This window comes from Alosa alosa, chromosome 5 (assembly GCF_017589495.1).
Source record: "Alosa alosa isolate M-15738 ecotype Scorff River chromosome 5, AALO_Geno_1.1, whole genome shotgun sequence".
NCBI lineage: Eukaryota > Metazoa > Chordata > Actinopteri > Clupeiformes > Clupeidae > Alosa > Alosa alosa.
Genome location: NC_063193.1, coordinates 18,237,986 through 18,262,554, shown reverse-complemented (window position 1 = coordinate 18,262,554; position 24,569 = coordinate 18,237,986). Strand labels below are relative to the sequence as shown.

The window sequence follows — 24,569 nt, the reverse complement described above, 5'->3', positions numbered from 1 at the left end:
ACACATTATTCCTATTAAGCACTCAATTCTTCATTTGGCAGCAGTAAGTGTTCGGTAATGGGCGATAACAGCACAAATATGTTCTCGGGTTTGACCCGGGATGTAACCTAATTTTCCCCAACTAGTAAAAATCTCAAATTGTGTTTCATTATATTGACTGAGTTGGGTTATCGCCTAAATTTTGGGACACTCTTTCGACAAACTTTAGAAATGTAACCTTTAGACACTTATTTCCTAGCCTGGCCCCGTCTGCCAAGTGTCTCCATTCTTTTTCATTTCACTGAGACATTAAGATTTCCCTCGGTCATCAGGGTGGTGGGCCAATCAGCAACGAGAGCGGATGTTGGATGTGGTAAACGGTAGTAGAAACGCCTGCCAACATCAAAACATTGCAGTTGGAGGTGTACATTTATTTAAATGTGTATATTTATGTACAGCAAAGGTTGGCCTAAATACATGGTTTCCTGACTGCCAATGTGGTTTATTATCAGTTTGTAAAGGTTAAGCAAAGTAGGAAGTAACATTAGAAATCCCAAATGTGATTGGTTAGGCTGGACCAATGACTTCAAAGTTAATGCAAAGTCTGCGCCAGTTACAATACTATGGTTGGAAATGTTTCCCAGTCCTGAGAGGCCAGTCTCTCTTCATGAAGTGAAACAAAGTACTGAGACTGGAAACCAGGATACCTTTGTCCTAGCCTAAGTCAAAGCGAGAAAAACTCAGCTGAGTTGTCCACTCTCTAATAATTTACTTATACAAATGTTTGAAAGGACCAAAACAGGACTCCTACCTAAACACATCACACCAAGTTTAAGTTGAACAGAAGTGGGAAAATCCCATTGAGTTCCAAATCTTTGATTTGTATGAAGAAAATGTAATCACTAACGCAATGGGCATTATTCCAACAACCTCATGATGACTCACCATATTTGTTGTTCACCTGTCCATGGAATATAATCTGGTTTAGCTGTTTACTGTCAAACACTTAAGTTCAAGCAAGATATATGGCTGAAAGACTTGTGAAAGATGTGTGTACACTACAGAAAACTGTTCACTCACCTTCCAATATGTATTTCTATAATATGGCTTAACGGACTTTTAATTGTTTTGCAAAGGTTAGATTCATTTGTCATCTTGGTCATGGCAAAAATATATTAATGGCCTCCTCTACAGCATCTATTTACACTGAGTGCTAGGCACTGAGGACCAGATGCTTCCTGATGATTCGACATGGCCCACTCAAGGGTGTCCATACAGTAATCTGAGTCACACATGCAAAAGTGGTGTGACAGCTCAGTAAATAAGCCTGCTGCTATATCGCTGGCCCTTGTACCTAACTGAAAATGTGACTCATAATCTTAAAACTTTATTATATAGACCCTTTCAACAATAAAAACAAAAACAATGTTTGAACGTTCTATTTGGGCCCCAATCTACTTCCTCTGCATTAAGATAACATATGGAATGTTAAAAAGGAAGTCTTGTGGGGCCAACTATGATGCTGATAATGGAACTCTCTTGAAAGGGTCCATAACTTTATTATATACATTATGTCTGTTGTATTACTCGTACCCTTCTGTATGCAAATGAGGCAATGTTTTCTTCATCCACACACCTCTAATGGCAGATTAAAATTTCAATAATTACTCTTGGGACTGGTAGGATCATGTTTACTCCAACATTGGCTTGGATTTGTGTGCAAAAAGCACCAGATATTTGCCCAAATGGATAATGCCTTGATCAAACTCAACCGCCTGTTTTTTATTTTGGCAAACAGCAATTCACGCCATCAGCTTCTAGCATCCACACTTTACACCCAGTCCACCTGAGCGTCACCTCCGAGATCTTTCTGAGGTGCCTTTTTCCTCCCGGCGGCTGTGGGTGTTGCCTTTAACTGCACCCCAGGGGCCCTTTGATCAGCTCCCTGCGTGAGCTCCCCTTCAGTAAGCTGTTCCCTCTTCCTGTAAGCCCATCCAATAATGGCCCTGGAAGGGCTGGCGTGTCATATGGCGACAGCTGGGTCGGAGGAGAGGTGGTAGCACGGCCCCACAAATCACTTAGTGCCAACGGGGTGTATCCAATCTGTCAGTGGCAGAGCTGTCATACTCATTTGCTTTTCGCTTCCCCCCCCCCCTCGCTCGTGTGTGCCTTAATATCAAGCATGAAAAATGAAAAATAGGGCAATAAATTGTAAATGAATAACGTTTTAGTGAAGGAATATGGAAAAATCTGCAACTGTTGAGACTGTTGCTTGTGTACACATGGAAGTTATGTAAATCATCACAAGATCAATTTATCACACACCCAAAATGGATAGCAAATATCACCGTGCGCCACCCATGTTTGGACAATGAAGGAAAGGAAAATACAGCAGATTAGTTATGTACTGACATCTTATCTGGTCTTAAATAATCAATAGACCTATATTCGGCTCTGAAATATTTTCTACATTATTTAATCATGTTTACCAAGTATTAATGGTATCCACTGATGCAGTTAGCAAATTGTGCTACTTTGTACAGCACCACATTTAACTGTATAATAAGGGTAAGCCAAAGCTCACCAACAATAACACCAGAGTGGAGCTGGTGGTTGGTGGTGGTGATATGGTTGGTGAAGATGGGGAAGAAGGTTGCAGACAGATTACTGGGCAGCAACATTTAAAAAAAAAAAAAAAGGAAAACAACAAACATATCATGCAGCTCTGCACTGCTAACAGCTTCATTCACCAACCAAATTGCCATGAGTCAGGCTGTCACCTTGGCAACAGAGGCTCCCACTCCACCGGTTATCTCCATAAAGAATAGAATCCTTCACATGGCCAGACATATATGCAGACTGATTGTGATGGGTTGCCAAAACAGTAAGTGTTGTTGCTCTGGAGGTCGAGGGCTGGTGGGTGGATGGATGGAGTAGGGGGTGGATGGGAGTGGTGGCAGGGCTGGAGGACGCAAGTAGAGGTAATTGATGGATGCTTAGAGGGGGGTTCAATGTTCTCTGTCTCTCTCTCTCCCTTTCACTCTTGCCCTCCATCAGGTGGCTTGAACATTTACATGTCATTGTGACTTGCATGGGTCTATTATTGGAGCTCTCCAAGTCAAAAATGACTGTCAGTAAGAGGAAATGCCTTTCATTAGTACACCAATTATGCCCTGATCACTACATAATTAAATAATTGACTAATACACTAATTCTGTTTTGGCACTGGGCTGGTTTGTGCCTGTCCTCATTAGTTATAGAGAATAAGTACTCTTTAACACACTCTCCATATATGTCTGTGTTGCACGAGGAGCTCTGAAACCAATCTATATATTCTAAAGGTGTTCTAAAAAGAGATAACTCATACAGGATATTGTATATCTTCTGAATTTAGCAATGTATCAACAATGTAAAATCAAGAATTGAACATCCATGAACATCTAAATAATTTATGCAGATTGAAGAAAGGATGATTCATTTAATGTTCTAATAATTATAGATATAGATTTGATCTGATTAATATCACTGTATTTGATGATGTTCTGTTCTGTTCTTTCTGCCCTCAAATTGAGCAGATAGTCCATGTATTCAGGGGCACTGCTAGAAAATGTGGGCCCTATGAAAGACAATGACAATAATTCTGGGTCCCCCCAATAATATATAAGGGGCTCTCTCTCTGGGGGCCCCTGTCAGTGCTGGGTCCTTAGAATCATCCTAACCCATGCATGTATTATTCTCCTCGTACCACTTACCCTGCAGAGCCAATGGCTGTTTTTCTTGCAGCACAATGTATCAAAGTCAACTGAAGGGATGTTTTTGGTATTCACAGGTGCCAGTCTCCCAAGTATTATCCACATGGGCATTATAAAACAAGTATTACAACCATTAAGTATGCAAACATTTGAGTATAGGTATCATTGTGTAACAGACTGAAACATATGTTTAACAGATGAGCTCAAACACCACCACCACCAACAACAACAACATGTAGATAATTTTCTAAATATACAAAGCTGATGAAACGACCATGTAAGATGAGGCCAATGAGAATGTCCAGCACCCCTGCTGGCTTTGAGTATACTGTATTAAATGATTATTAACAGTGTTATCAAGAGTATTGGATATTCACACGGACAGGGTACAGACCAAAATGAAGAAATCGTGACTAGTTTATTTCTACAAACTATGAAAATTTCTTAGGTTTTAAGTGAAGCATAAATATAAATAAATCAATGCAATAAAGGCTGCATAAATTCCCTGTAATGACAAGATTTGAATGAAACTAAGAAAGCAAAGGGTAGGGACCCAAATGCTATCCTATTTGTTTGAATAGAGGATACAATGTTTACATACGTAAACAGTGGCCAGAGAAGTATGACTAACAATATTTCCTCTGAAGGCATAGATGGGCCTGCTATATACTGTGATGATGACCAATATCTTTCAAAAACTTGACCCAGTAGTTATTGGTAAATGAACACAAACAATTAAAGCCATGCTATATATGATATTGACTGTGCCTCATTGTTTGTGTGTGGGCATATATTACGCACTGAGAAACTCTTCACTGAGAGCTGAGCATTGAAATGTCCACTCAAATGCATGATGGTAGCCTGTGGGCCCATGTTAACTACCAGCACAACAGGCATGCATGCACTCATGAGACCTTGCTGATACTACCAGCAAAACTCCTTAGCAGCGCATTCTGCATTTTACATTTAGGCTGAGTGCAGCCTCATGGAGCTTTGCACATTTATATTCTGTTTAACAGTAGCATAAATTTTACATTAATATGACAAGTGACAAATACTCCATGTTGCCATTGACCTTTGGAGATTCTAATTACATTAAGCCTACTGAGAGCTGGGGGAATAAATTCATTGCTGTTAAGGGCCCAGGATGTGGTTCCATCCATCACCACCAGATAGCGTGTGCTTATTTTTTGTACTCAAACCAATGACAAACCACACACAAACACACACACACACACACACACACACACATCCATGGCCAGCCCAGTTCTTGGGCCTACTCCTCGTAGTAGTTCTGAATACTATTTGGAACAGCATTGCAATTTGTATGTAACAGCAGTCTGTGTTTCAGTGCTGATAAATTCATTTGGATTTCCATGTTTATTTATTGTCAAAGCATTTGTTGATAGCAACCGCATTACAAACAGCAGAGAGACAGTCTTCTTGTGCATGTCAGAATATATTATTTTCACTGTTCGTGGAAATGACCTAACGTCTAATGCAAGTAAACACTGGCTGCAGCCCTGCAAAATACTGAATAAACATTATGATCAGATGCTGTCTTATCCCAACCACTGTGAAACAGTCAAGGGTATGCAATGTGCAGACTGCAGAGCATTGAGTACATTGAGGGTTGTTTTGGTGTCATCTATGCAACATGATAAAATAAAAGATCTACCCAGTTTAACACAGTTACCTTCATTTTCCATCATGCATACCAATGGATACCACATAGATGGTAACAGAAACTATGATCTTACAATAACAATGATTGCTACATGATCGAAATCAAAAGGTTTGCAAATGTTTACTGTAGGAGTGATGCATCGATTGGATTAAAGCTACTGATTCTCTTAATTGCTTGTACAGCGTTGGTCATTTGTAATGAACTAATTCTGTTATTCATATTTAATGCTGTCTCTGATGATGTACAACACTGTGCATTAAGGGTGGACACTTGAAATGTTAGAAGCAGTGAAATTGCTGTATTGATTCGTGGCTCAAAAAAACGCACACAGACAATTTGAGCTCAGAAATTTTTATCAACCAAACACAGCCTGCTGGAATATTTGGGCAGTTCACACAGCTGCCATGGCAACAGGAATTTTACAGGGGAAGGCGTAAGCCTATGGTGAACCACTTTTCACTTTGCCTCCACCAACCAATGCCTTGGATGTCGTTCAATCCATTTATCACAGGGACACAGCACTAGGCTAATACAATGAATGAGAATGGACGCGGAAGAGGACTTGATAAGGGGGGATTCCCTCTCTTCATTACCTTGGTCTGATATGAATTCCATCAAGAGAAGACAGATGGTCTCCACAGATAGTAGTGTTCATGTACTTGATTTCAATTTGTTTCAAATAATGATTCAATTCATCGTGGTTTTTCAATTTTTCACCATTACAGCTGCTGGGAGTTCAGTATTTTGAAAATACTCCGGTTCCACTAAATCACAAGATAAATATCAGCTTTGTAGATGAAATAGGAACCATTAGGTAAACAAAACTTAAATATAGAATGGGGGAAGGAAACACAAGAGTCATGAAATGTTCTGCCTTCGATAAAGTCATTTATTATTTTTCCACAAATGACATGAACAGAAATCAACTTTAAGTGCTTGATGCTGCTGGCCAAGGATGTCAGCAGAAAAAAGGACAAGCTTTTCTGTAGGAGAAAAGAGAAATAAAAAAATAAAACTACTAAATCATGATCAACAAACATGACCAAACATGCCAGCATACAGTACACGTATATACCTATATACAGTATAAGTATTTATGAACATATATGTGTGTGTACACTTACACACCAAATATGCATGTGTATACATACATTCTATATACAATATATGTATATGCATGTGTACCTCTGTATTTGTTCATTTTATATGTCCAATATTTGCAGTTTGTTATAATAATACAATATAAAAAATGCTTTGAGAATTAAAAATCCATTAAAAAAGAAACATATCAAACATTGTACAAGTTCTCCAAATTTGATTGAAATTCAATTTTTCGTTCATCTAAAATATTTATGCATACAATCAAATGGGGCATGCATATACAGAAAAAAAAACACTAAAAATATGAAATACACAATGTCTTCTAATTAGAATATACAAACATAGCTATGTGCTCTTGCAAAGACACTTACTTTTTACGCAATACTGATGTTGCACAGTTTTTAAATATCAATATAGCTTCAAAATGCATGATACATATTACTACATTTTTATAAGCTAAAGACGTTTCTTCTCGAATGTTCATGCCCAACTGTAACACTAGGAAGCCACAACCAAGCCAAATAGTTTCCAAATACTTCTGGAACCAAGTAGTGCCTAGAGGCTTCACAATATAATTGGATTACACCAAACGTTTGCTTCCAAGTGTAACTTTGGGCAATAGTACATCCGTCTAGAGTAAATACAGAGAGGCTTTCAAATAACAGGATCGGTCTATGTCTCTTGATTAGAGAACCAGTAAATATAGAAAGAAAACACCTCAACTTCAGAAGGCACCATTTTATGCTGGTGAAGAAATACACAGAGTTTTAAATATTAAAATGAATTTTTGAGCTGCCATGCCTTGCTGCTAAAACCTCCCTATAGAACACATCCTAGTCGATGCTAAATAAAAAAAAAAATGTTATGTTTTGGTAGATGAAATAAAAAAAGAAAGCACATTCAGATTCAACGTTTGTTAGATCAGCTTTGGATGGCCTAGCATTAAATACTGATAAATGGACTTCTTTATATTTGGCGATGTCTCCTGATGGGTTTCTGAGCCAGTCCAAAATTGAGACATCCTACAGCCTACATCTTGGTCCCACTGGCCAGGGGGAGGGGGATAGCTGCCAGCCAATGCAAATTATTTTTCTTGGCTCTGACACAACAGAAGCCATCATCAGACTTAATGGCTGAGCTTGTAGCAAAATGAAAATTTTATGCATGTAGACTACTGCTTCAGTCTATGCCGGACGTGTTCACATAAAACTAGTCCCACATGTGTCAAAACACAGTTTACTTCCATGCAAATGGACCTAACCTACAGTAGTTACACTATTTACAGTGGAGATTTAGCTGAATATAACTTTAGATTAAGGCTCAACTGCTGTTAAGACAGTTCTCTGTCACATGCAGTGACAATAATTGCAATGAAATGATAGTCACTTTTTGCACACTTTTACAGATTACTGATATTCTTCACTATAGTTGATTATATTCATTTATTTTCAAAAAAGACCACTTCATTATCAATAAAGGGCGGCTCAAAACAACCAAACCAAAAAGAGCTTATCATAACGGTTAGTCTTTGAAAGTCACTAGGCCTACATGTCAGCAGATTCACAGGTAAAACCTGATGCATAGAAAAAATGTCACTGATGGAGTGCTTCCCTCTCTGGATCTACTGTCTGTGTTGGGTACTCTGGATGATGATGATACGAGAGAACCTCTATACACACCAGAGTACTGATAACACGCCCACGGTAGCCTCAAAGCATTAGCTCGCTAGCTAATATTTTATCTCTTCAGCTGCGATGTAGCACTTGTCAGCTAGACAGTGAATGCTTTAAGTGTGTTCTGAGCAATGGATACATGTATGTTAAGTATGGACATTCATGATTTAACACGGTAATCGCATTGATTCCTGCATTTCCCTGCAAATCAAATGTAATGAATTGATAAACAAACTTAAGGCACGTGTGAGACTACTGAGAAATCAATCGCAGATAAAAAAGCCTTTTGAATGGACGCAAATGAGGTTCTGGTTTCTCTGCTGATGATTGTTAATCTCTGTGGGTCGTTAAGGTTCTTTAAAATTGACTCAATCTACACACAAGTACGACTTGAGTGAGACAAGCATCAAAGTGGTTTCACAGAACTCTGTACTCTGCCTAATACATGTCTTCTATTGACAATCATGTGTCTGGTCAAAATCCGTGCCAACAGATTACATTGTAGAACATTCAAGGATACAGAAACCTCTGGATTGTAAGAAACTTTGGTTTCGTCAACTTTTTAAAAATTTCAAATGGAAGGTTTCAGGGTTTGTTTTTCAAAAAATCTGCACAACCATCTAATGACCGTGCTCAGGACAGGCATGTTCTCCGAAGCTGATCTATTGCAGTTCAGCACACATCAACATCTACTCCTTTTAGAAAGTGATTTCATTTAAATATTTAACACACTGTTTGTGCCACATTTTAGCCACAAATGGGACTATTTTTCCATTATTAAATGCTGTTTTTCAAACTATTTATTGCATACTATTTATTGGTCTAATATTTCAGCCACAATGGTGAAAACAGAAATACAGAAAAGATGTATGACAGTATGAAGTGCTATATATTATATATAACTGTAAGCAGTTATGTAAATACTGTTCCATGTTCACAAGCAGAATAGCCAGTGATGCACTCACTTAATCATGCTTGTGAAATTATGGGTCATTCAGAAAAAAAAAACTTTTTTGGTGAAAAACAATATTGATTTTCAAAGAAACAATACTGACTACGACCATTCTGACTACGGCACGGCATATAACGTGTAATCACATCCTGAAATGAGATCTTTTGCGGATGGGTTTCTACATCTTCAGTTCAGTATACTGTATCTTATGTACAACTAGCCCAGCACTGGAAAAAAACTACTGCCATGTGTTTAAGCTCAGGGCGACCCCCCAATAGCTTGAGTTTGCTTGGGAGGAGGAGTCGGAGGAGGATGGGGTTATTATTGATCACTCTACACTGAGTACACTAAGAATCTACTGTGCTTTAACTTGGATGACGTACAAAACAACGAGGTGAGGGGAGGGGGGGAGAAAGCTGCACAGTACTGGTGGAAAAAAAGCTATTATCTACACTAGCTGGTTTATGGCTAGAACCACAGATATAAAACCTTTTAAAGTTTTATTACTATAGTTTGAAGTGGGGCTTTGGAGGGTAGTAGTCCAACACAGCCTGGTCTCTGGGAGACTCAGGGAATCTACAGCTAAGTCCAGCTAAGTCCAGCTAAGTCACGGTATAAAAATGAAAGCACTGCACATTTGACCACATTCTTTATCTGGATTCTGCCAAGAAGAATGCCCATATGTGTAAGAAAAAAGATATAAAAAAAACAAGTGAAAGACAAAAAGAAAACAAGGCAAAAAAGTGCAACGCCGACTCAAAAAATAAGAAAGTGTCCATTTGCACTGCTCTGTGACTGGTTAATGAAAGGCTGGGAGTGCATCTTCCTTCTTGTTGCCCCCGCGGCACCTCCTTGGGCGCTCGGCGGCGCAGGCCTCGTCCACCGCCTGTGGCCAATGCCTGCCTGAGCCCACAGTTGGTGGTGGCACCGACTGAGCCTTGGACTGCAGCCGCGCCCTGTGCACCACCGACTCGATGGCATCCATGATGGAGTCATGGTTGGAGAACTCCAGGGGCTCGGGCAGGCTGCCGTGCAGTGAGCTCCTCTTCCCTGGCAGGTCCACACACTTCTCCAGTACTGGCATCTGAGCCACTGGCTCCTCCTCTTCCTCATCCTCCTCCTCCTCCTCATCATCATCATCATCGTCGTCATCCTCCTCTTCCTGGGGCAGAGGCTGTTTCCTGGGCCTCCCCCTGCGTCGCTTGACAATGTTGTTCCCTGTCTTGGCCTGTCTCTGCAGTCTCTTGACCTTCAGGATCTTGTTGACGTGATCTAGGTTCTTCTTGGTGTTCAGGATCTTGGAGAAGGCACGCATCTTCCGCACTTCGCATTGGATCTCCTCAATCTCTTTGCGCTTGTACCTTCTTTTCATCGAACTGGGTTCTGCAAGACAAAACAAAAGCACAGGCATCTGTAACACCCGTAACTTTGCACAGATGATTATGCTGCCTTGAATTTATGACACCACAATACATAAATTATTTTGTGGATTATAGTCTTCATGGTTCGTAGAACTCATTCATTGTGCCATTGAATAAAACTGCTGCAGATATAAAGGACTTTATAGGACAACATTATGCATATGCATAATTGAATTGTAATAGGTTTAGGAAGTAATAAGCCAGGGTAAAAATGGGCTCTGCTTGCAACAAAATAATGTTATTGTGAGAAGTTGGTTTGACTAGACTGGATAGTAGATGACAGTATAAAAGGACATGGCTATTTATATGCTTACATGCTCTTAATGCCCCTGGGACCTGCTTTCCAGTTGGTAACTGCCTAGTGATACTACTATGAAACAAATGACTGAGCAATAACTCAAACCTCAGCTGACACTGCTAAAAAAAGATCCCTGTTGTTTGACATCTAAATCCACATCATTCCATTGGTTAAACAAGATGCCAGAGGTGCAATTGTTCTCTAATGTGAGCAGGAATTCAAACACATAAAAGACCTACAAATTTTCATTTTACATTTATAAATCAACTGATTATTTTATTTAAAATGACGTATAGGGTGTGAGTACATTTTATCTAACTGTGCCCCAAGCATGTTGAACCCATGATACTGGTATTACAGATACAGAAGGCAGTTAGCTATAAGATGCTACAGGACACTTTCCAAACTAGCAGAATTCTTTCATTAAAAAACAAAACAAGGATTGAACCTGTAAGGCGCATTTCTGCATACTTTCTGATCCCTACCAGCCATTAATGACCAGAAAACATTTAAAATAAACACGTAAATGGTAGCCCTGTTTTGAATGTTTACATCCTTTGGTGTAGAGCCAAGGACAAAACACAGCATCCTATTTGGCTCCCAAAGCCTGAGAAAATTTGTTTCACTGCCTCAAACAAAATTGCACATAAAGGATTCAATTAGCTACAGGCTATATCCTGCCATTAAACGTATAACAGAGGAATACGATTAAGTAAAGAACACATCTTCAAGAATGTGTGTTAGTGTGTAGAGACGCAAATGACACAGCTAAAGGGGGACCTTAACACCTGACATCTGGATATGGATAAACATACACACACACATACACACACAATTAAGGTACCAGGAAGCATCCCTCATATTCATCCTCTCTCAACACACTGTAGTGAATGCTCAGCCCCCTACATCTTGAATAGATGGGCCTATAAAGGCAGGCAATAAACTATGAAGCCTAAGATACATCGGTGATTAATTTACTGCTCCTCAACTCCGCGTCTGTGCCTTGGAAGGCAGCCCAGACCAGAGGAAATGTTGGGTTTCTGGCAGTCTCGTTTGAAATGGGTTCAGACAGCCTAAAGCTGCCCAAAATGTGTGTTCCACTTTTGCGATCTCCCCTGCACCTCGCCTCTATCTCCAGAGAATTCTTTCTCTCTGATTGGTGCCCCATCTGGTAAGGTTTCCCGGAAAACAAATAGAAAACAGAATTGTTGAGGATTTCATTGGCCACAGTGGGAGGACAAAAAATAGTCTGCGGATAAACAACAGACTATAGGAGTTTTTACAAAATGTGCATACCGGTGCTCAAATATCAATTTTGCTCTCTGATTTTCCTCCCAGATTTTTCCTACCAATTTTGGACCATGTTCAGGAAAATATTACAGTAAGAACCTTCAGGTCATTATTCATAGATCTTTAAGACAAAAGGCTTAATTCTACTGTGGGGGCACAGAGCACACCTGCATAACCTGAAACCAGACCTGCTTGTTCCACTGTATGATTCAGGAAAACACATCTCGTGACTTCAGTTACCTCAGACTATGTCATAAATATAAAAAGCCTAGCAAATGGTTACTACAGAGGTCAATGTGGAAGGCTGTAAATAAGAGCATAAAAAGATGTCTATATTCAGTGGCCTTTTTAATGACTAAGTGGCAGGAATGGTAAAATATGTGATGAGGTGAGGGTGGTAAGCACTGAAAAGCACAACTATAAAAGTTATTTATCATAAACAATTAGCTTTTGTAAGAAAAAAATTAATTGGGTGAAACGCTTCAGACATTGAAGAGTGAAAATGTGCTGTAATGGAGTTCCAAAAAATCACTTGAACTCCCCACTCAGCTATTTCATGCCCCCTGCAATGACATTTCCGCCGACTGGATATGCACTATAGGCAATACGTGACCTCATTTGGTTTTAATCAAGCGATATGTCCGCCTGTTCAAATAAGCTTTCTTTCTCCCGCCCATTAATCACTGGGGCTAACGCAGAGAGACTTCCCAAATGCCAACAAATCATTCGAAAGAGACATTCATTTTCAAAGGGATGGTCACAACTCATTTATCCCTTGAAATCTCTACCTGCATCCTGCACATGATGTTTTCATTAGGGGGGCACCAATTTATGGACTTGCCTCCGCGGCTGTCCACAGGTCCACCCCCTTTAACGTGAGGAGGCCTACTTCCTGTTGTCATGGCAACTGAATTCCACAGTTCAGAGGTACAAAAAATATTCTCCAAAAATTCAGCGGTGCTGTCGTAGATTTTGAATAGCTGTGCTGGCTTTCCTCGAAAAAAAAAAAAGTCCCAGCCACTTATTATGCAACCAGATGGCTCTTGACATGTGAAAAAGTGTTTCTTGCAGCATGCCAGCTATGTGCAAAACAGCTCTGAAAAGTCTGATGACAGTGGCAAATGTCAGAGGCCAGAGAGAAGCAAAAGAAAACCTACTGCTTCATTAAAAGGAAAGAGAGAGAAATTTCACAGTGTGCATGGTAATTATTCTTTACAGTGTGCATGGTTTATATTCTTTTACATACAGACACAGCAGAGCAGTTAAAATTGGTTCTGAGTGGTATAACACAGTTGACCCACTATCCACAGGAGAAGGTTGGGAAATAACAAGCTCATTATTTGTATGATCTAGAGAATCTCAATTCCACTGTTTCTTAGTTGTGAGGAAACCCAGCAACTGTGCTTTGACAACCCAGGGGTTCCGCCATGAGCACCTGACACTGATGAAGGCATGGATCATCTTTGTTTGTAAACCATGGAAATGTCAGTCATTACATAAACTGCACATGATTTTTAATATCACCATGTCCACAAAAAATCTGTCTGGCACTGTATACCTGTATTTTAGAGGCCTTATTTCGCTATATCGATACAAGTAAGCACTATGTCATACACTAATTATGCTACACTGACACTCCCTATACATGCATAATCCTGCTCCTGAAAAAAATCTGCATAATCTGTCATCTTGATTATTACTATAAAGTGAATGTATAGTATCACTACATGCCTATCAACATTTTGTAAAACAAAAAAATCACATTCAAATTCAAAATTCACAGTGTGAATTAATTTAGCAGTAAAAGTGAAATTTAAATTGGAGCAAGTGCTATCCTTTGAAGCCGAATAGCCAGTCATGGAGGGGAATAGTAGCGAGGGGGTTAGGCAAAATGTGAGTCATCCTCCTTCTCTCCCTGGGGAGTGGAAATGTAATCTAACTGAGCCCAGGGCTTCCAATTCCCCTCCGGAGGAGTCGACTGGATTCATTAAGAGTCTGGCTGCTGTCCAGCTCTTTTAACACAAGCAGAGTTTTTTTTTTATTTTTTTTTATTGCATGTCGGTAGAAAATAAATCAAAACGTGTGAATAATATATCTCTAAGAAAACCACTGGCAGGAGAAAGCGAAATGGGAGGAAAAAGAAGTTGGTGAATTATAGTTGTCTCCATCCATGCATTACATTTTCCTCTGCCAGATGTACTGACTGAAAATACAGGCAGGACAAAAAAGTGCATTTGTTCAGAGTATTTTAAAAAGAATGCAGGGCTTCACATCAACAGAAACAGCTGCAATTTGATTAAACAGTCACAACGTTCCAAGCTGTAAGGTGAGATTTGCTTCAGATGGTATTCCCATCATTATACATTTACACAACAATTATTTACCGTGCATGAGGGATTTGCACCAGATAAAAAAAAAATACACTTTCTTTTCCTTTCATGCACATATTTTGTTTTTATGTAAAATGATAACACAACAGGGATAGGTACTATGGCAACATGTCATAGAAGTCAAATGGTATTAAATATTCCCAGTCCTCTACGGGGACAAGAACATCTCTAAGACTTGCAGAATGTCTGTGCAGCTTGAACAATGTCGGAGCAGAATACTGCTATATCTGTGACTACAAAACATGGGTCCATGTTGTGGATGACATAAGACGTGATCATCATAAATCATTATGTGAACAGGGATACACACCCAGATAGAAGATACACTGCCCATTAGAGCACCATCGTGATTGAATAGCACATTTGCAGACAAAACATTTATGGATTTTCATTGACTGAGTATGTATCTTACCTACTAATGCAGGATTCGACCCATGGAACAGCTGCTTGGTCCCCTCCTGTCGTGGATTCTGGAATGACACTGAGCTTCCCTCTCTGTAGGTCCTGTAGCCAGGAAGGCTGTGCCTCTGGCTCCGCAAGCCTGCCGCGTCATCACAGCCGCGCTGCTGTGCGAACAGGTCCAGTGACCTGTCCTGACTGGCCCGGGAGCACTCGAGCGGCTGCCGGCCACACATGTTGCGGAAGCTGTCGGCCGTTTCCCCTCCTCGGACACGCTTGCAGTGCTGTGCATCGGACAAGGATAGCGTTGAGAGCGGGTCCACCTCGAAAAAGTTCCTGGGTTTTCTTGTCAGGGTGTCTATGCTTTGCTGGCTCCTTTGTTTCTCCTTCAGCTTGGCCAAAGATGAGTCCTTTTCCATCCTCTCGTTCAGGAGGTTACGAAAGGCGGGATTGTTGGTTCCGCTGAACAGTCCGCCCAGGTCGTCCGTTTCTGAGACAGCGTACTGGTCATCCTTGTGTTTGTGTTTGTGCTTGTGTTTGCGTTTGTGGAGACAGACACTTGCCAAGCTGCTGTTTCCACCTTTGAGAGACACATATGCAGGCTGCGTGTCGCCCATTCCCTTTGAGGACACGGTGTGGGGCATGCTTTTTGCTCTATGCCTGGTTACAGTCGCAAGTTTGGGGTAAGTACCAGAATGAAACTTGGGGGGAGGGATCTGTGGCCTCATGAAAGGGGATGCTGCTGCCCCCAATCCATGAGGTAAATAAAATGGAGGGGCATATTGGCCATAATAGCCCATATTCATCATACTAGTAGCAAGAGGCATGGATGTGTAAGGCATTGCGTATGGTGCATAGTAATTGCCACCAGGCATTGGGTAGCCAAACCCTTGAATGAAAGGCATCCGCATCATTGGCTCATTGGATTTGGCTGGTCTGCCGCGCCGCTTCTTTGATTTCTCAGAATTTCTGCGAAGATAGTGCACAGGATCGTAAGGAAGGTATGGCATAGGATAATAGTGGTCAAAGTTGACTCGAAAGATGCTGGGATAGGAATTTTCTCGATAAAAATTGTAGCTGCGGTGGGAAATTCTGAAGACCTGGAACTTGTTGATCAGCTCCTCCAGGCTGGCCAGGAACTGCAGGTCATCCCCTCTCTGAAGGCCCTTGCGCTTTCGTCGGTGCTTCTGTTTCTTCATGCTTTCCTGTGCGAGAAATTTCTCCACAGCGGCCGCTGATATACGTTTCGGGTAGTGCCCTCCCGTCACTTTGCCAGAAGCGTCAAGTGCAACTCCTTCTGCAGCTTCAAAGCTGCAAAAGTCAAAAGAATACCTCCTGCGAGATGCTGGCCCTTTCTCAGCTTGATCCGATGTGCTGTTGTTGTCAGTGCCAATGCCACTGTCGCTTGGGATTGTCTCTTCACTGTGGGACTCGCTGATGGGGGACAAGGTGACTTCTTTGATTGACGCCACCTCTGAAAGGTGTGACGGCGAGTTTGCCATAAGTCTTGGGGGAGAAAGCTTCCAGTTACTGCTTAGCAATCCTCTGGGGGCTTTTGTAGGCAAAGCACTGATAGGCTGTAGATTTGGCATGGTCTTCAGGTCTTGCTGGTTGGATTCGTGGATGGCAGGATACATCATCCCACCTGCTCCTGGAGACAGTGGCAGCATGACCCTTGGAGAAGGCATCCCGGTTGCTGTCGATGGATTAGAAGGCACTACAAGGTTCTCAAACTGGCTAGAAACAGGCATAGAGTGCTTATCTTTGTGCTCATCTTGCTGAGCCTGTAAATCAACTCTGGGCTTTCTTCCCCTTTTCTTGCCAATATAAATAGTTCCTCGCTTACTCACATTGATTTGTTTGCCAAGACGAGCCTCGATTGTCGATGCCATTGTTGACACGGCACTTGAAGCAGGAGCATTAGACTTAAGGGCAAGATTGCTAGTGCTAGCGCCTGACAAAAGTTCATTTAGTATGCTTTGCATCTTAACTAATTTCATCTTTTTGACTGACTTCTTTTTAAAGACACCAAGGTGACTGGTTTTGTTGAGTTTCAATTGATGGGGAGGAGAGGGGTTGTTTAAGGCCAGTTTCACTAAATCTGACAAATCATGGGTCCTCTTTCTTTTCTTTGCACCCAGTGTGTCCTGGGTAATTGGACTTACTGGACTTGTAGCAGTTCCTTCATGAATGGTCTCAACAGTAAGCAGTGGTTGTTTCTTGGGCCGGCCCCGCTTCCTCTTCACGGGGGTGATGACGGTCAAACTGTCTGTGTTGGTGTAGAGGGGGCTTGCTGGTGTAATGGGGTAGGCTGAGGGGGGATCTTCAATGGACAAAATAGGACACATTTCTTTCTGAGGACTTGGGCTATTTAAATATGACCACCTGTCCTTCACTTTGGACTGCCGTCTGTCAGTTTGTTTGCTTGAATCAAGCATTGCTCTTGGTCTGCCAACTGGGTTTCTTCTCTGCCTACTCGGACTGCTGTCCATATTACAAACACTTACTGCCGTATCTGTCTCTGGCCTGACAGGACTCCTCTCCATTTGTATTTCTTTAAACAATTCCTTTGATTCCTGGCTGACTTGATCAGGTTTACTGTTCCTGTCAGGAATCTGCATCATTGGCGCATCATCCAAAGAGATCTCATCCTCTTGAACTCTGCGATTCTTCCGCTTCCTGCCTTTTGATTCGTCCATGAGCTGAGGGACAGAGCTATGCAACATCTTGGTCTCATCCTCCATCTTCTTACTCCCACTATCTGCTTCGACACTCTGCGTCTCAGCTTTCTCAAGTCCACACAAGTGCCTCTCTTTAACATTGTCTTGACCAGGAAATTCTGTGCCCTTCTCAACCTTCTTAGACCACAGCAGATCTGAACTGTGGCTACCACCCAGGGTTCTCATTGAGTCTTTTCTACCATACTTCCTCTTGATATTTCCAAACACCTGCTCTGTGACACCTTGTAAGCCCCTTTCTTTGCTCAAAGAGGAATGCAACAAAATATTCGAGTCTGAGGCCGTGGCCATTGATGCGCTTTCTGTTGATGATATCTGTGGATCTGCAAACTGGAAAGACATTCCAGTGCCGCAATAGGATAAAGGCGAACCCTCTGCAACCTTTTTTGCTTGCATCTTGCTCGAGAGGGTGATGTTCGATTCGGACTGCGGGCTCTTGCTATTGCATGTGAATTCTGTTTTTGACTCTATTATGTTTCCATGAGATAATGCCTCTGGTGCTGGTGGTTTTGTCCAGTCCACTTGGTGCATGTCATTGTTTTTCCGCTCATGCTTTGGTTTCATGGACTCTCCAAGGACATCAAGCATCTCTTTGTCACTTTGATCGGCGTGTTTGAATAGCCTTTCATATGTCTGCGAAAAACAAGAGAAAACAAGAGGTTAAGGATGTTATGTATACATACATACTGTACATATATACATGCATGTATTACAATAATAAACAACATGAGGGTGCAACATGGGCGTTGTAAAGCTCCCATGTTTTCTAAAAGGGCAGGAAGATGATGGAGGTGCAACCTCAGCTTTGTAATTCAAAAAGTCAATCCTAACATTGCCCTAACATCTTTATTCAAAATAAAATCCTACATACACAGGCATAAGAAGATGCAAGCAGTGGTGCCATAATCCTATTAAGATGTATGATTTCAAAGTGAACCAAACAGCAATGCATCATAACAAATTGATATCCTTCACTGATTTTCCTCCAATAAAATGCCATATATTCTGAGACTATGAGGCGGCCTGCACTTCCTTTGTCCTCCTCTTCATCTGTAATCAGTAAGGGACAATTCATTAAGCCTTCCTATAAGGCAAGCAGCCGCAGAATGCTTTATCTGCGGTGCACAGCCAATGCAGTCACACTTGGCTATTAAGAAGAAAATATATATGTATACATTTTCACATGCTGAGAGGTGAGCTGGGGAAAGCAGAGGGGAGATAATAATATTGACTTGCACATTTTATTCTGTGTGTTCTTATCGATGCACAGGCAGCATGAATATTTAAATGTTTGTCATGCCAATTGAGCTTTTAGAATTTCAGCATTTGAAGAGAGATATGTAGTTAGAGGAAGAGGGAGAGAGAGACAAGATAGAGAGAGAGGTATAGTGAGAAAGAAAGAGAAGAAGAGAAATAGTTAGAGAGGGAGAGAGCAAGATAGGAGTAAAAAGAGAAAGAGAGAGACTGTATTGAGTGGAAAGCGGGAAGGGAGGATTGGGGTCTGCCGGAGTCATCCTACAGCCTAATCCTCTCTGATATCATTCAATCAGAGGCTTTTAATTGAAAAGAAACACAGTCAAGAGATGCATTGGGGGAGATATTCCCTCTGCCAGGAATGGTCTTTGAATTTTACCCCTTCTGTGAGAAAGTGCATCACCTTTTGGATCCTTAATCCTGTAATCCCCTGTGGAATTTGCAGTCTTCCTGAGCTCAAAGGATACAGTCTCAAATGCAGTGTGCCAAGTCTCCTAGTCACTCTTTAATTTGGCTAAATGGCATTATATTCCCTACTGTCTCCAAAACAATATCCCAGCGATTGCATAACCTCTGCGCTGAGTATGTCAGTGCCATTATACAAACACACACAACCAAAGGGATTAGTCTGATAGATGAATTACAGTGCTGTGAACAAGAATTCATTACTGCTTTTTAAAATTCTCATTGACTGCCAAAACAGATACAGTCCTGAAATCTGTAACTTTTGGTCAGAAAATACAAATATCCTCAGAAGTCAACACGCAGTCTACTTTTAAATCAGACACTGCAATAATGGCGGAGGAGAAAGACTACAGCTGTGGATATCACCTTCGCACCCTCAATTTCAGAGACATAAATAGTACACATTTTGGCTCTGAGACTGCTACCGTGAATGAAGCGGTGAGGTCTTCTCGAACACTAAATATTATGTTGCTGTGGTGCAGTCACTAAGCAGCCTAATAAAAAAATCTCTGCAGTCATAAATGAGTGATGTCTGCCTTTAATGAGTGCTGCTTATCTGCTGAGAACAGAGTCTGCTTTTTTGGCAGCGGCTACTGGGCAGTTGGCTCACCAGACCCAAATCCTGGTGGGTTCAAATCTTCTCGAATCCCAGATTCAGCGGGCGTAGCGTTGGCCTCAGCATTTGCAGATAAACGGGCAGCGGAACCACAGGCAGAGTCACTCAAATGATAATAAGCCTGGTTTGGCATGCAGCTGAGTCTCTCTGTTTCCAATTCTTTTTTTTTTTTTCGATGGGGGTGGGGGGAGTGGATAGGCTATGTTTGGTTTTATTGTTCTCACAGTTCTCAAAGCCATACTATGTTTTGATGGACTCCATTTTATGTGGCGAGCAAGGAGTGCTCTTGGAGCTGCTTGTCGTCGGACATATGCTGAGCCAAACATCCCCCTCGCCTGTACCTGATCTCTGCCAGATCACACAGCGGCCCTCCTGTCAATCCTCCCGGGCTTTGTTTCAAGAGGACGCCGACAGCAGAGTGATGTGTTTTGTGGTTAAGTCAGGTTTCATGATATGTGATGTCTCACAACAGTGCTGTCATGCATATCCACTGACTTCTTATACCATTTGGGGATGCAAAACAAGTGTTTTGCATTAGATAGAATGTGTCCTTGGCATGACATGTTGGAGCCCATGTTTTTTGCATTTATGGCAGGCCACACATTCGTATGCTTTCTCGCAGCGGTCCATGGTTTAGACACGAGAGGGTCCGTCTAATGAAAGCATTAATCATAACCATATCCCACTCGGCAAGGACCAGAGAGAAAATTACTATTAAAAGCAAAGTAGATGACTGTCCCCTGAATCATGGACCCCCTCTACCAAAACAGACCCTTTGACATGTGAAAATGGGCATTGTTTCATACGCAATGGATCAGACAAAAAATCCATTAGCCTCGACTGGTGTCGCACATTTCTCTGCTCTTGGGCATCTACTCCCCCTTCAAAAGGGTTCCTTTCCACTGATAAGCATGCTTCATAACCCTGGCGCTAATTGGTCAAATTACAGCGTTTGTATCGCTGGTCTCTGGTAACAGAGTCTGAAATGCTCTTTTGGAGGACACCTTTTTTTGTTAGACAGCTCCCAGTGTCCTGCTGGCCCGGGGGTAAGACGACACTGGAAGGATAAGGTGTCATCTACATGAAATGGATACACCGTCTCCGATTACATGTAGCGCTTCTTCGCTCATGTCAGGACAGACAAAAACACATTATAGGGGCTAAGTGACTATATAAGACAAAAAAGGTTGTGTAAATTGAGATTGCTGTGAATGAAACTAAGAGATATTACTGCATTTCTCAAAAAATAATAGATCTCTAAACATACATATACAAGAGGTTCCCTGAGTTATTATGAGACATAGACTCCATTCACAAAATTGTTGTGTAATAAGACCCGTGCTTGTGTTTCAGTTAAGAGCTTTGATCCCCTTGTTCTTGCGGTTTTCTTAATCCTCTCAATCCCTAGATAGTAGTAACTGAGGTATTGCCTTTTTCCTGTCATCAAGATAATGACACTGCGTTCAGTCTGTCTGCCTTGTCAATCTGTTTATATACCCACTCTGTCATGTCTTACACAAACAGGTTTACAATGGCAGTGTAACCATCATGCTCTGGGGGTTTGGGATGAGCTCGGAGGGTAAAGAGGATTGCTGAACCAAAACTCATGTTCTGTACTGCTTACATGAAATAATGGATGCCCGTCTTTCTCAGCTTCCTGAATCTTATTACAATGGCTATTTGTGTTTTATAAACTTCAAGGATACCCTCTCCTTTACTCTTTCCATATGGGTCAAAAAATGCAATCGATTAAGCAGATTTCATTAAAAGGTTTCTAAGGTTTCCTTGTAAAGATGGTGAGATAGCTGTGACATATGTAAGCAGTTACAGCATTGTTGGGGGTCATACTGTTATGTTCGTGCATCTGAAGACCTGACTCCTAACTTGAGTTACACTTCAAAAGCACTGAATAAACACTGCAAGGCAAAGAAACTCCAGCAAAGATAACTTGCAATGTGTTATTTGCAAATTATAGCCTGAAACGAGAAATGTGCTGCATGTAGTAAATACAGCTGCTAAAAAGCCAAAGCAACTGACTAATGATTAACTCAAAGGCTGGCTTTTTTATTATTAAATCTAATCATCACACATATGAAAACAATAAAGATGCCCTCTTAGGCAGCTATCTATCTCTTCTTAATCATCAGTCTGATTGATTCAAGGAGGGTCAACCACAAATAAAGCTTCATTATTCACTGAAAGCACCCCTGTCTAAACACTTAATTCAGGTTTTAATAGTATTAGCCTCCATAATTATGCCAATTTGCTTTAAAATTCCATTCACGCTGTGCATTCGTTGCCGTTCTCACTGATTAATTATGTTTGGTCCCACTAGGCCCTCTAAACTCATCCATCCTTTTGAACTAAATGATTAACAGACTGTACACTGGAAGCCAGTTATGAGTGCCAGCACTGATGTGTCGCTCGGCAAACCACGGAGTCACCAAAGGGCTTTGAAGCCGAGATAATAAAGGAAGACGTGGTGACCACCCCCTTTTCCTGTACACCTTCTTCATTAAAACACACTGCGTAAATGTTTGCCGGGTGGCTGCCTTCCCCTTCTTTGTAACAGTCGGCGCTTGTCACAATTTGCCTGCGCGCGTGAGGACTTTTCCTGAAATGCGCTGAACATCTGGATGTTGGCTGTTAAAAACAAAATGGTGGGGTGGGCTGGAGGGTGGAGGGAGGTTTGGGTGGGGCGGGGTGGTAGCGTGCAGGAAAGAAAGCTCACATCCTACTGAAACCGCTTCAGCCAATGTCAAGCTGAGGAAACGTAGAGCCTAAAACTCCTTCAACAATGCATCTGGCACAAACAAAATGGAGCACCCAATTTGTTACATGGAGGCTGCAGGAGTACGTGCAGGGATAATAAAACATCTGTGTCTACACCCCCCTCCCCTCCTCTACCCCATACCCCACCCCATCTCGAATGAGGAAAACAACACACACACAGACACCACACACGCAAACCAGCTTCCCTGTACCACCCCTTCCAAGGATGAGGTGCTGCATAGCATTCACAGCGGAGAAAAAGGACATTCGCTCCACATTTACAGGGGTGACTCCCTCCTCACCCTCACAAACACACACTCCACCCCCCCCACACACACACTCACACCCAAAACCTCCCACCCCTTTGCTATTTGCACCAGTTGGCTCATCTGTCTGAGGAATAGTATGCATGCAGCATTATTGTGTATTTGCACTACCGGCAATTCGAGAGCTCCAAGGAACTGCACGGGGCTCTAACGCAGAGGTGCCAGGCTGGCATGGCCGTTTCTCATGGCACACGGAGCGGGATAAGTGGCATCTCCACAGGCCCCAAAGCCCAGGAGTAGTGAGGGACAGTCCTGTGGTTTGCTCCACACTTGTTATTATTTTCCTTTCGAAAAAGATAAAAAATACCTTCCTCTCTCCAGGGGGTGGACAAGAGATGCGGGTCTGACTTCAGAGGTATAAAGCTCGCTGCATTTACAACATTCAGACTGAAATTACCTGTCATTTTCTACCTCCTCGACTGCATCCCTTTCTATAGTCCCTGTCTCTCCGAAGGAATATGCATGCATTTCAAATGTCTGAAGCAAATTAAGATGCAGATCTACAGTATGAATGGACAAGACAGGGGAATTCATTTGGTTGTTTTCCAAATAAGCATGAACACAGCAATCCTATTGAAGGCATATCATCTTTTTGACTAAGTCAATAAAACAAACTTGGAGCACCAGGAAAGTCTGCTTGGGGCACCAACACCCTAAACCTGGGAACACTGAGCTGAAAACGCCCCCTCTGACCCTGGGTGGGCTAATGATCTATCTTATGTAGCAAACTTTTGATTAACACGTCTTTAGAGCTTTCCCTGGTCTACCACTGGGCCGTACACTTTGCCCCTGAAGGTGCAAGATTTTACGGCTGTGATGCGGATTAGTGTGATTAACACAAACCTGCACTAATCACAACAGTCAGCAGGGGTCATTAGCCACAGTCGAGCAGCAAGCCGAAAAAGAAAAAAAAAAATTCCGAAAACGTTCCGTGCAAGCTGCCAGACTTGTCCCGTCGGCACACTGAGTACTCTTGTGGTGGTTGTGAGTTGGAGGGGGATAGTCGGGTAGGGGGTGGGGGGAGAAAAAGTCATACTTGGCCTGCCTGTAATCAGAGCTTTCAGAGCGTTAGGTCACGGATAGAGGAAGAAACTATCAGAGAGGTACTGTAATGGAAAACAAGTAGCTCTCCCTCCCTGAGGACATAACTGAGCGAGGGATGGAGAGGGAGGGGGATGATGAAAGAATGGCCCGTCTTCATATTTCCTAAACACGCAGAGTAGGGGGGCAGTTGTGTGAGGCAGAGGATGGTGGGGCAAATATTTCACATGACTCTTATTCACAGTCTGTTTTTCCATCTTAATTACTGCACATCAACGGCAGAATTCCCTGGACCGCACGAGCGAGGAGGAAGTCAGAGGTGACCTTTGTAGTGGTGCATTTGATATTTAAAGCTCCTGGAGGAGGACAGACTGTCACACGGTCCCCCCCTGACCTTCTGCGCTAACACAGCCTG

The 24,569-nt window shown here is 42.0% G+C and overlaps 1 protein-coding gene across 3 annotated transcripts in view; it reads right to left on the bottom strand.

Moving 5' to 3' along the window:
• Nucleotides 1–6,284: 6,284 nt before the first annotated feature.
• Nucleotides 6,285–24,569, bottom strand: part of setbp1 (SET binding protein 1) — a 47,716-nt gene continuing 29,431 nt past the window's right edge. For 2 of the 3 annotated variants that reach the window (XM_048243337.1, XM_048243336.1), the window contains exons 3-4: nt 14,956–18,313; nt 6,285–10,527 (exon numbers count right to left, since the gene is read on the bottom strand). In XM_048243337.1, the coding sequence (XP_048099294.1) occupies nt 9,944–10,527; nt 14,956–18,313 (3,942 nt within the window). In that variant the 3' untranslated portion in view covers nt 6,285–9,943. The remainder of the gene's footprint in view (nt 10,528–14,955; nt 18,314–24,569) is intronic. The other variant, XM_048243338.1, reaches the window with a different exon arrangement.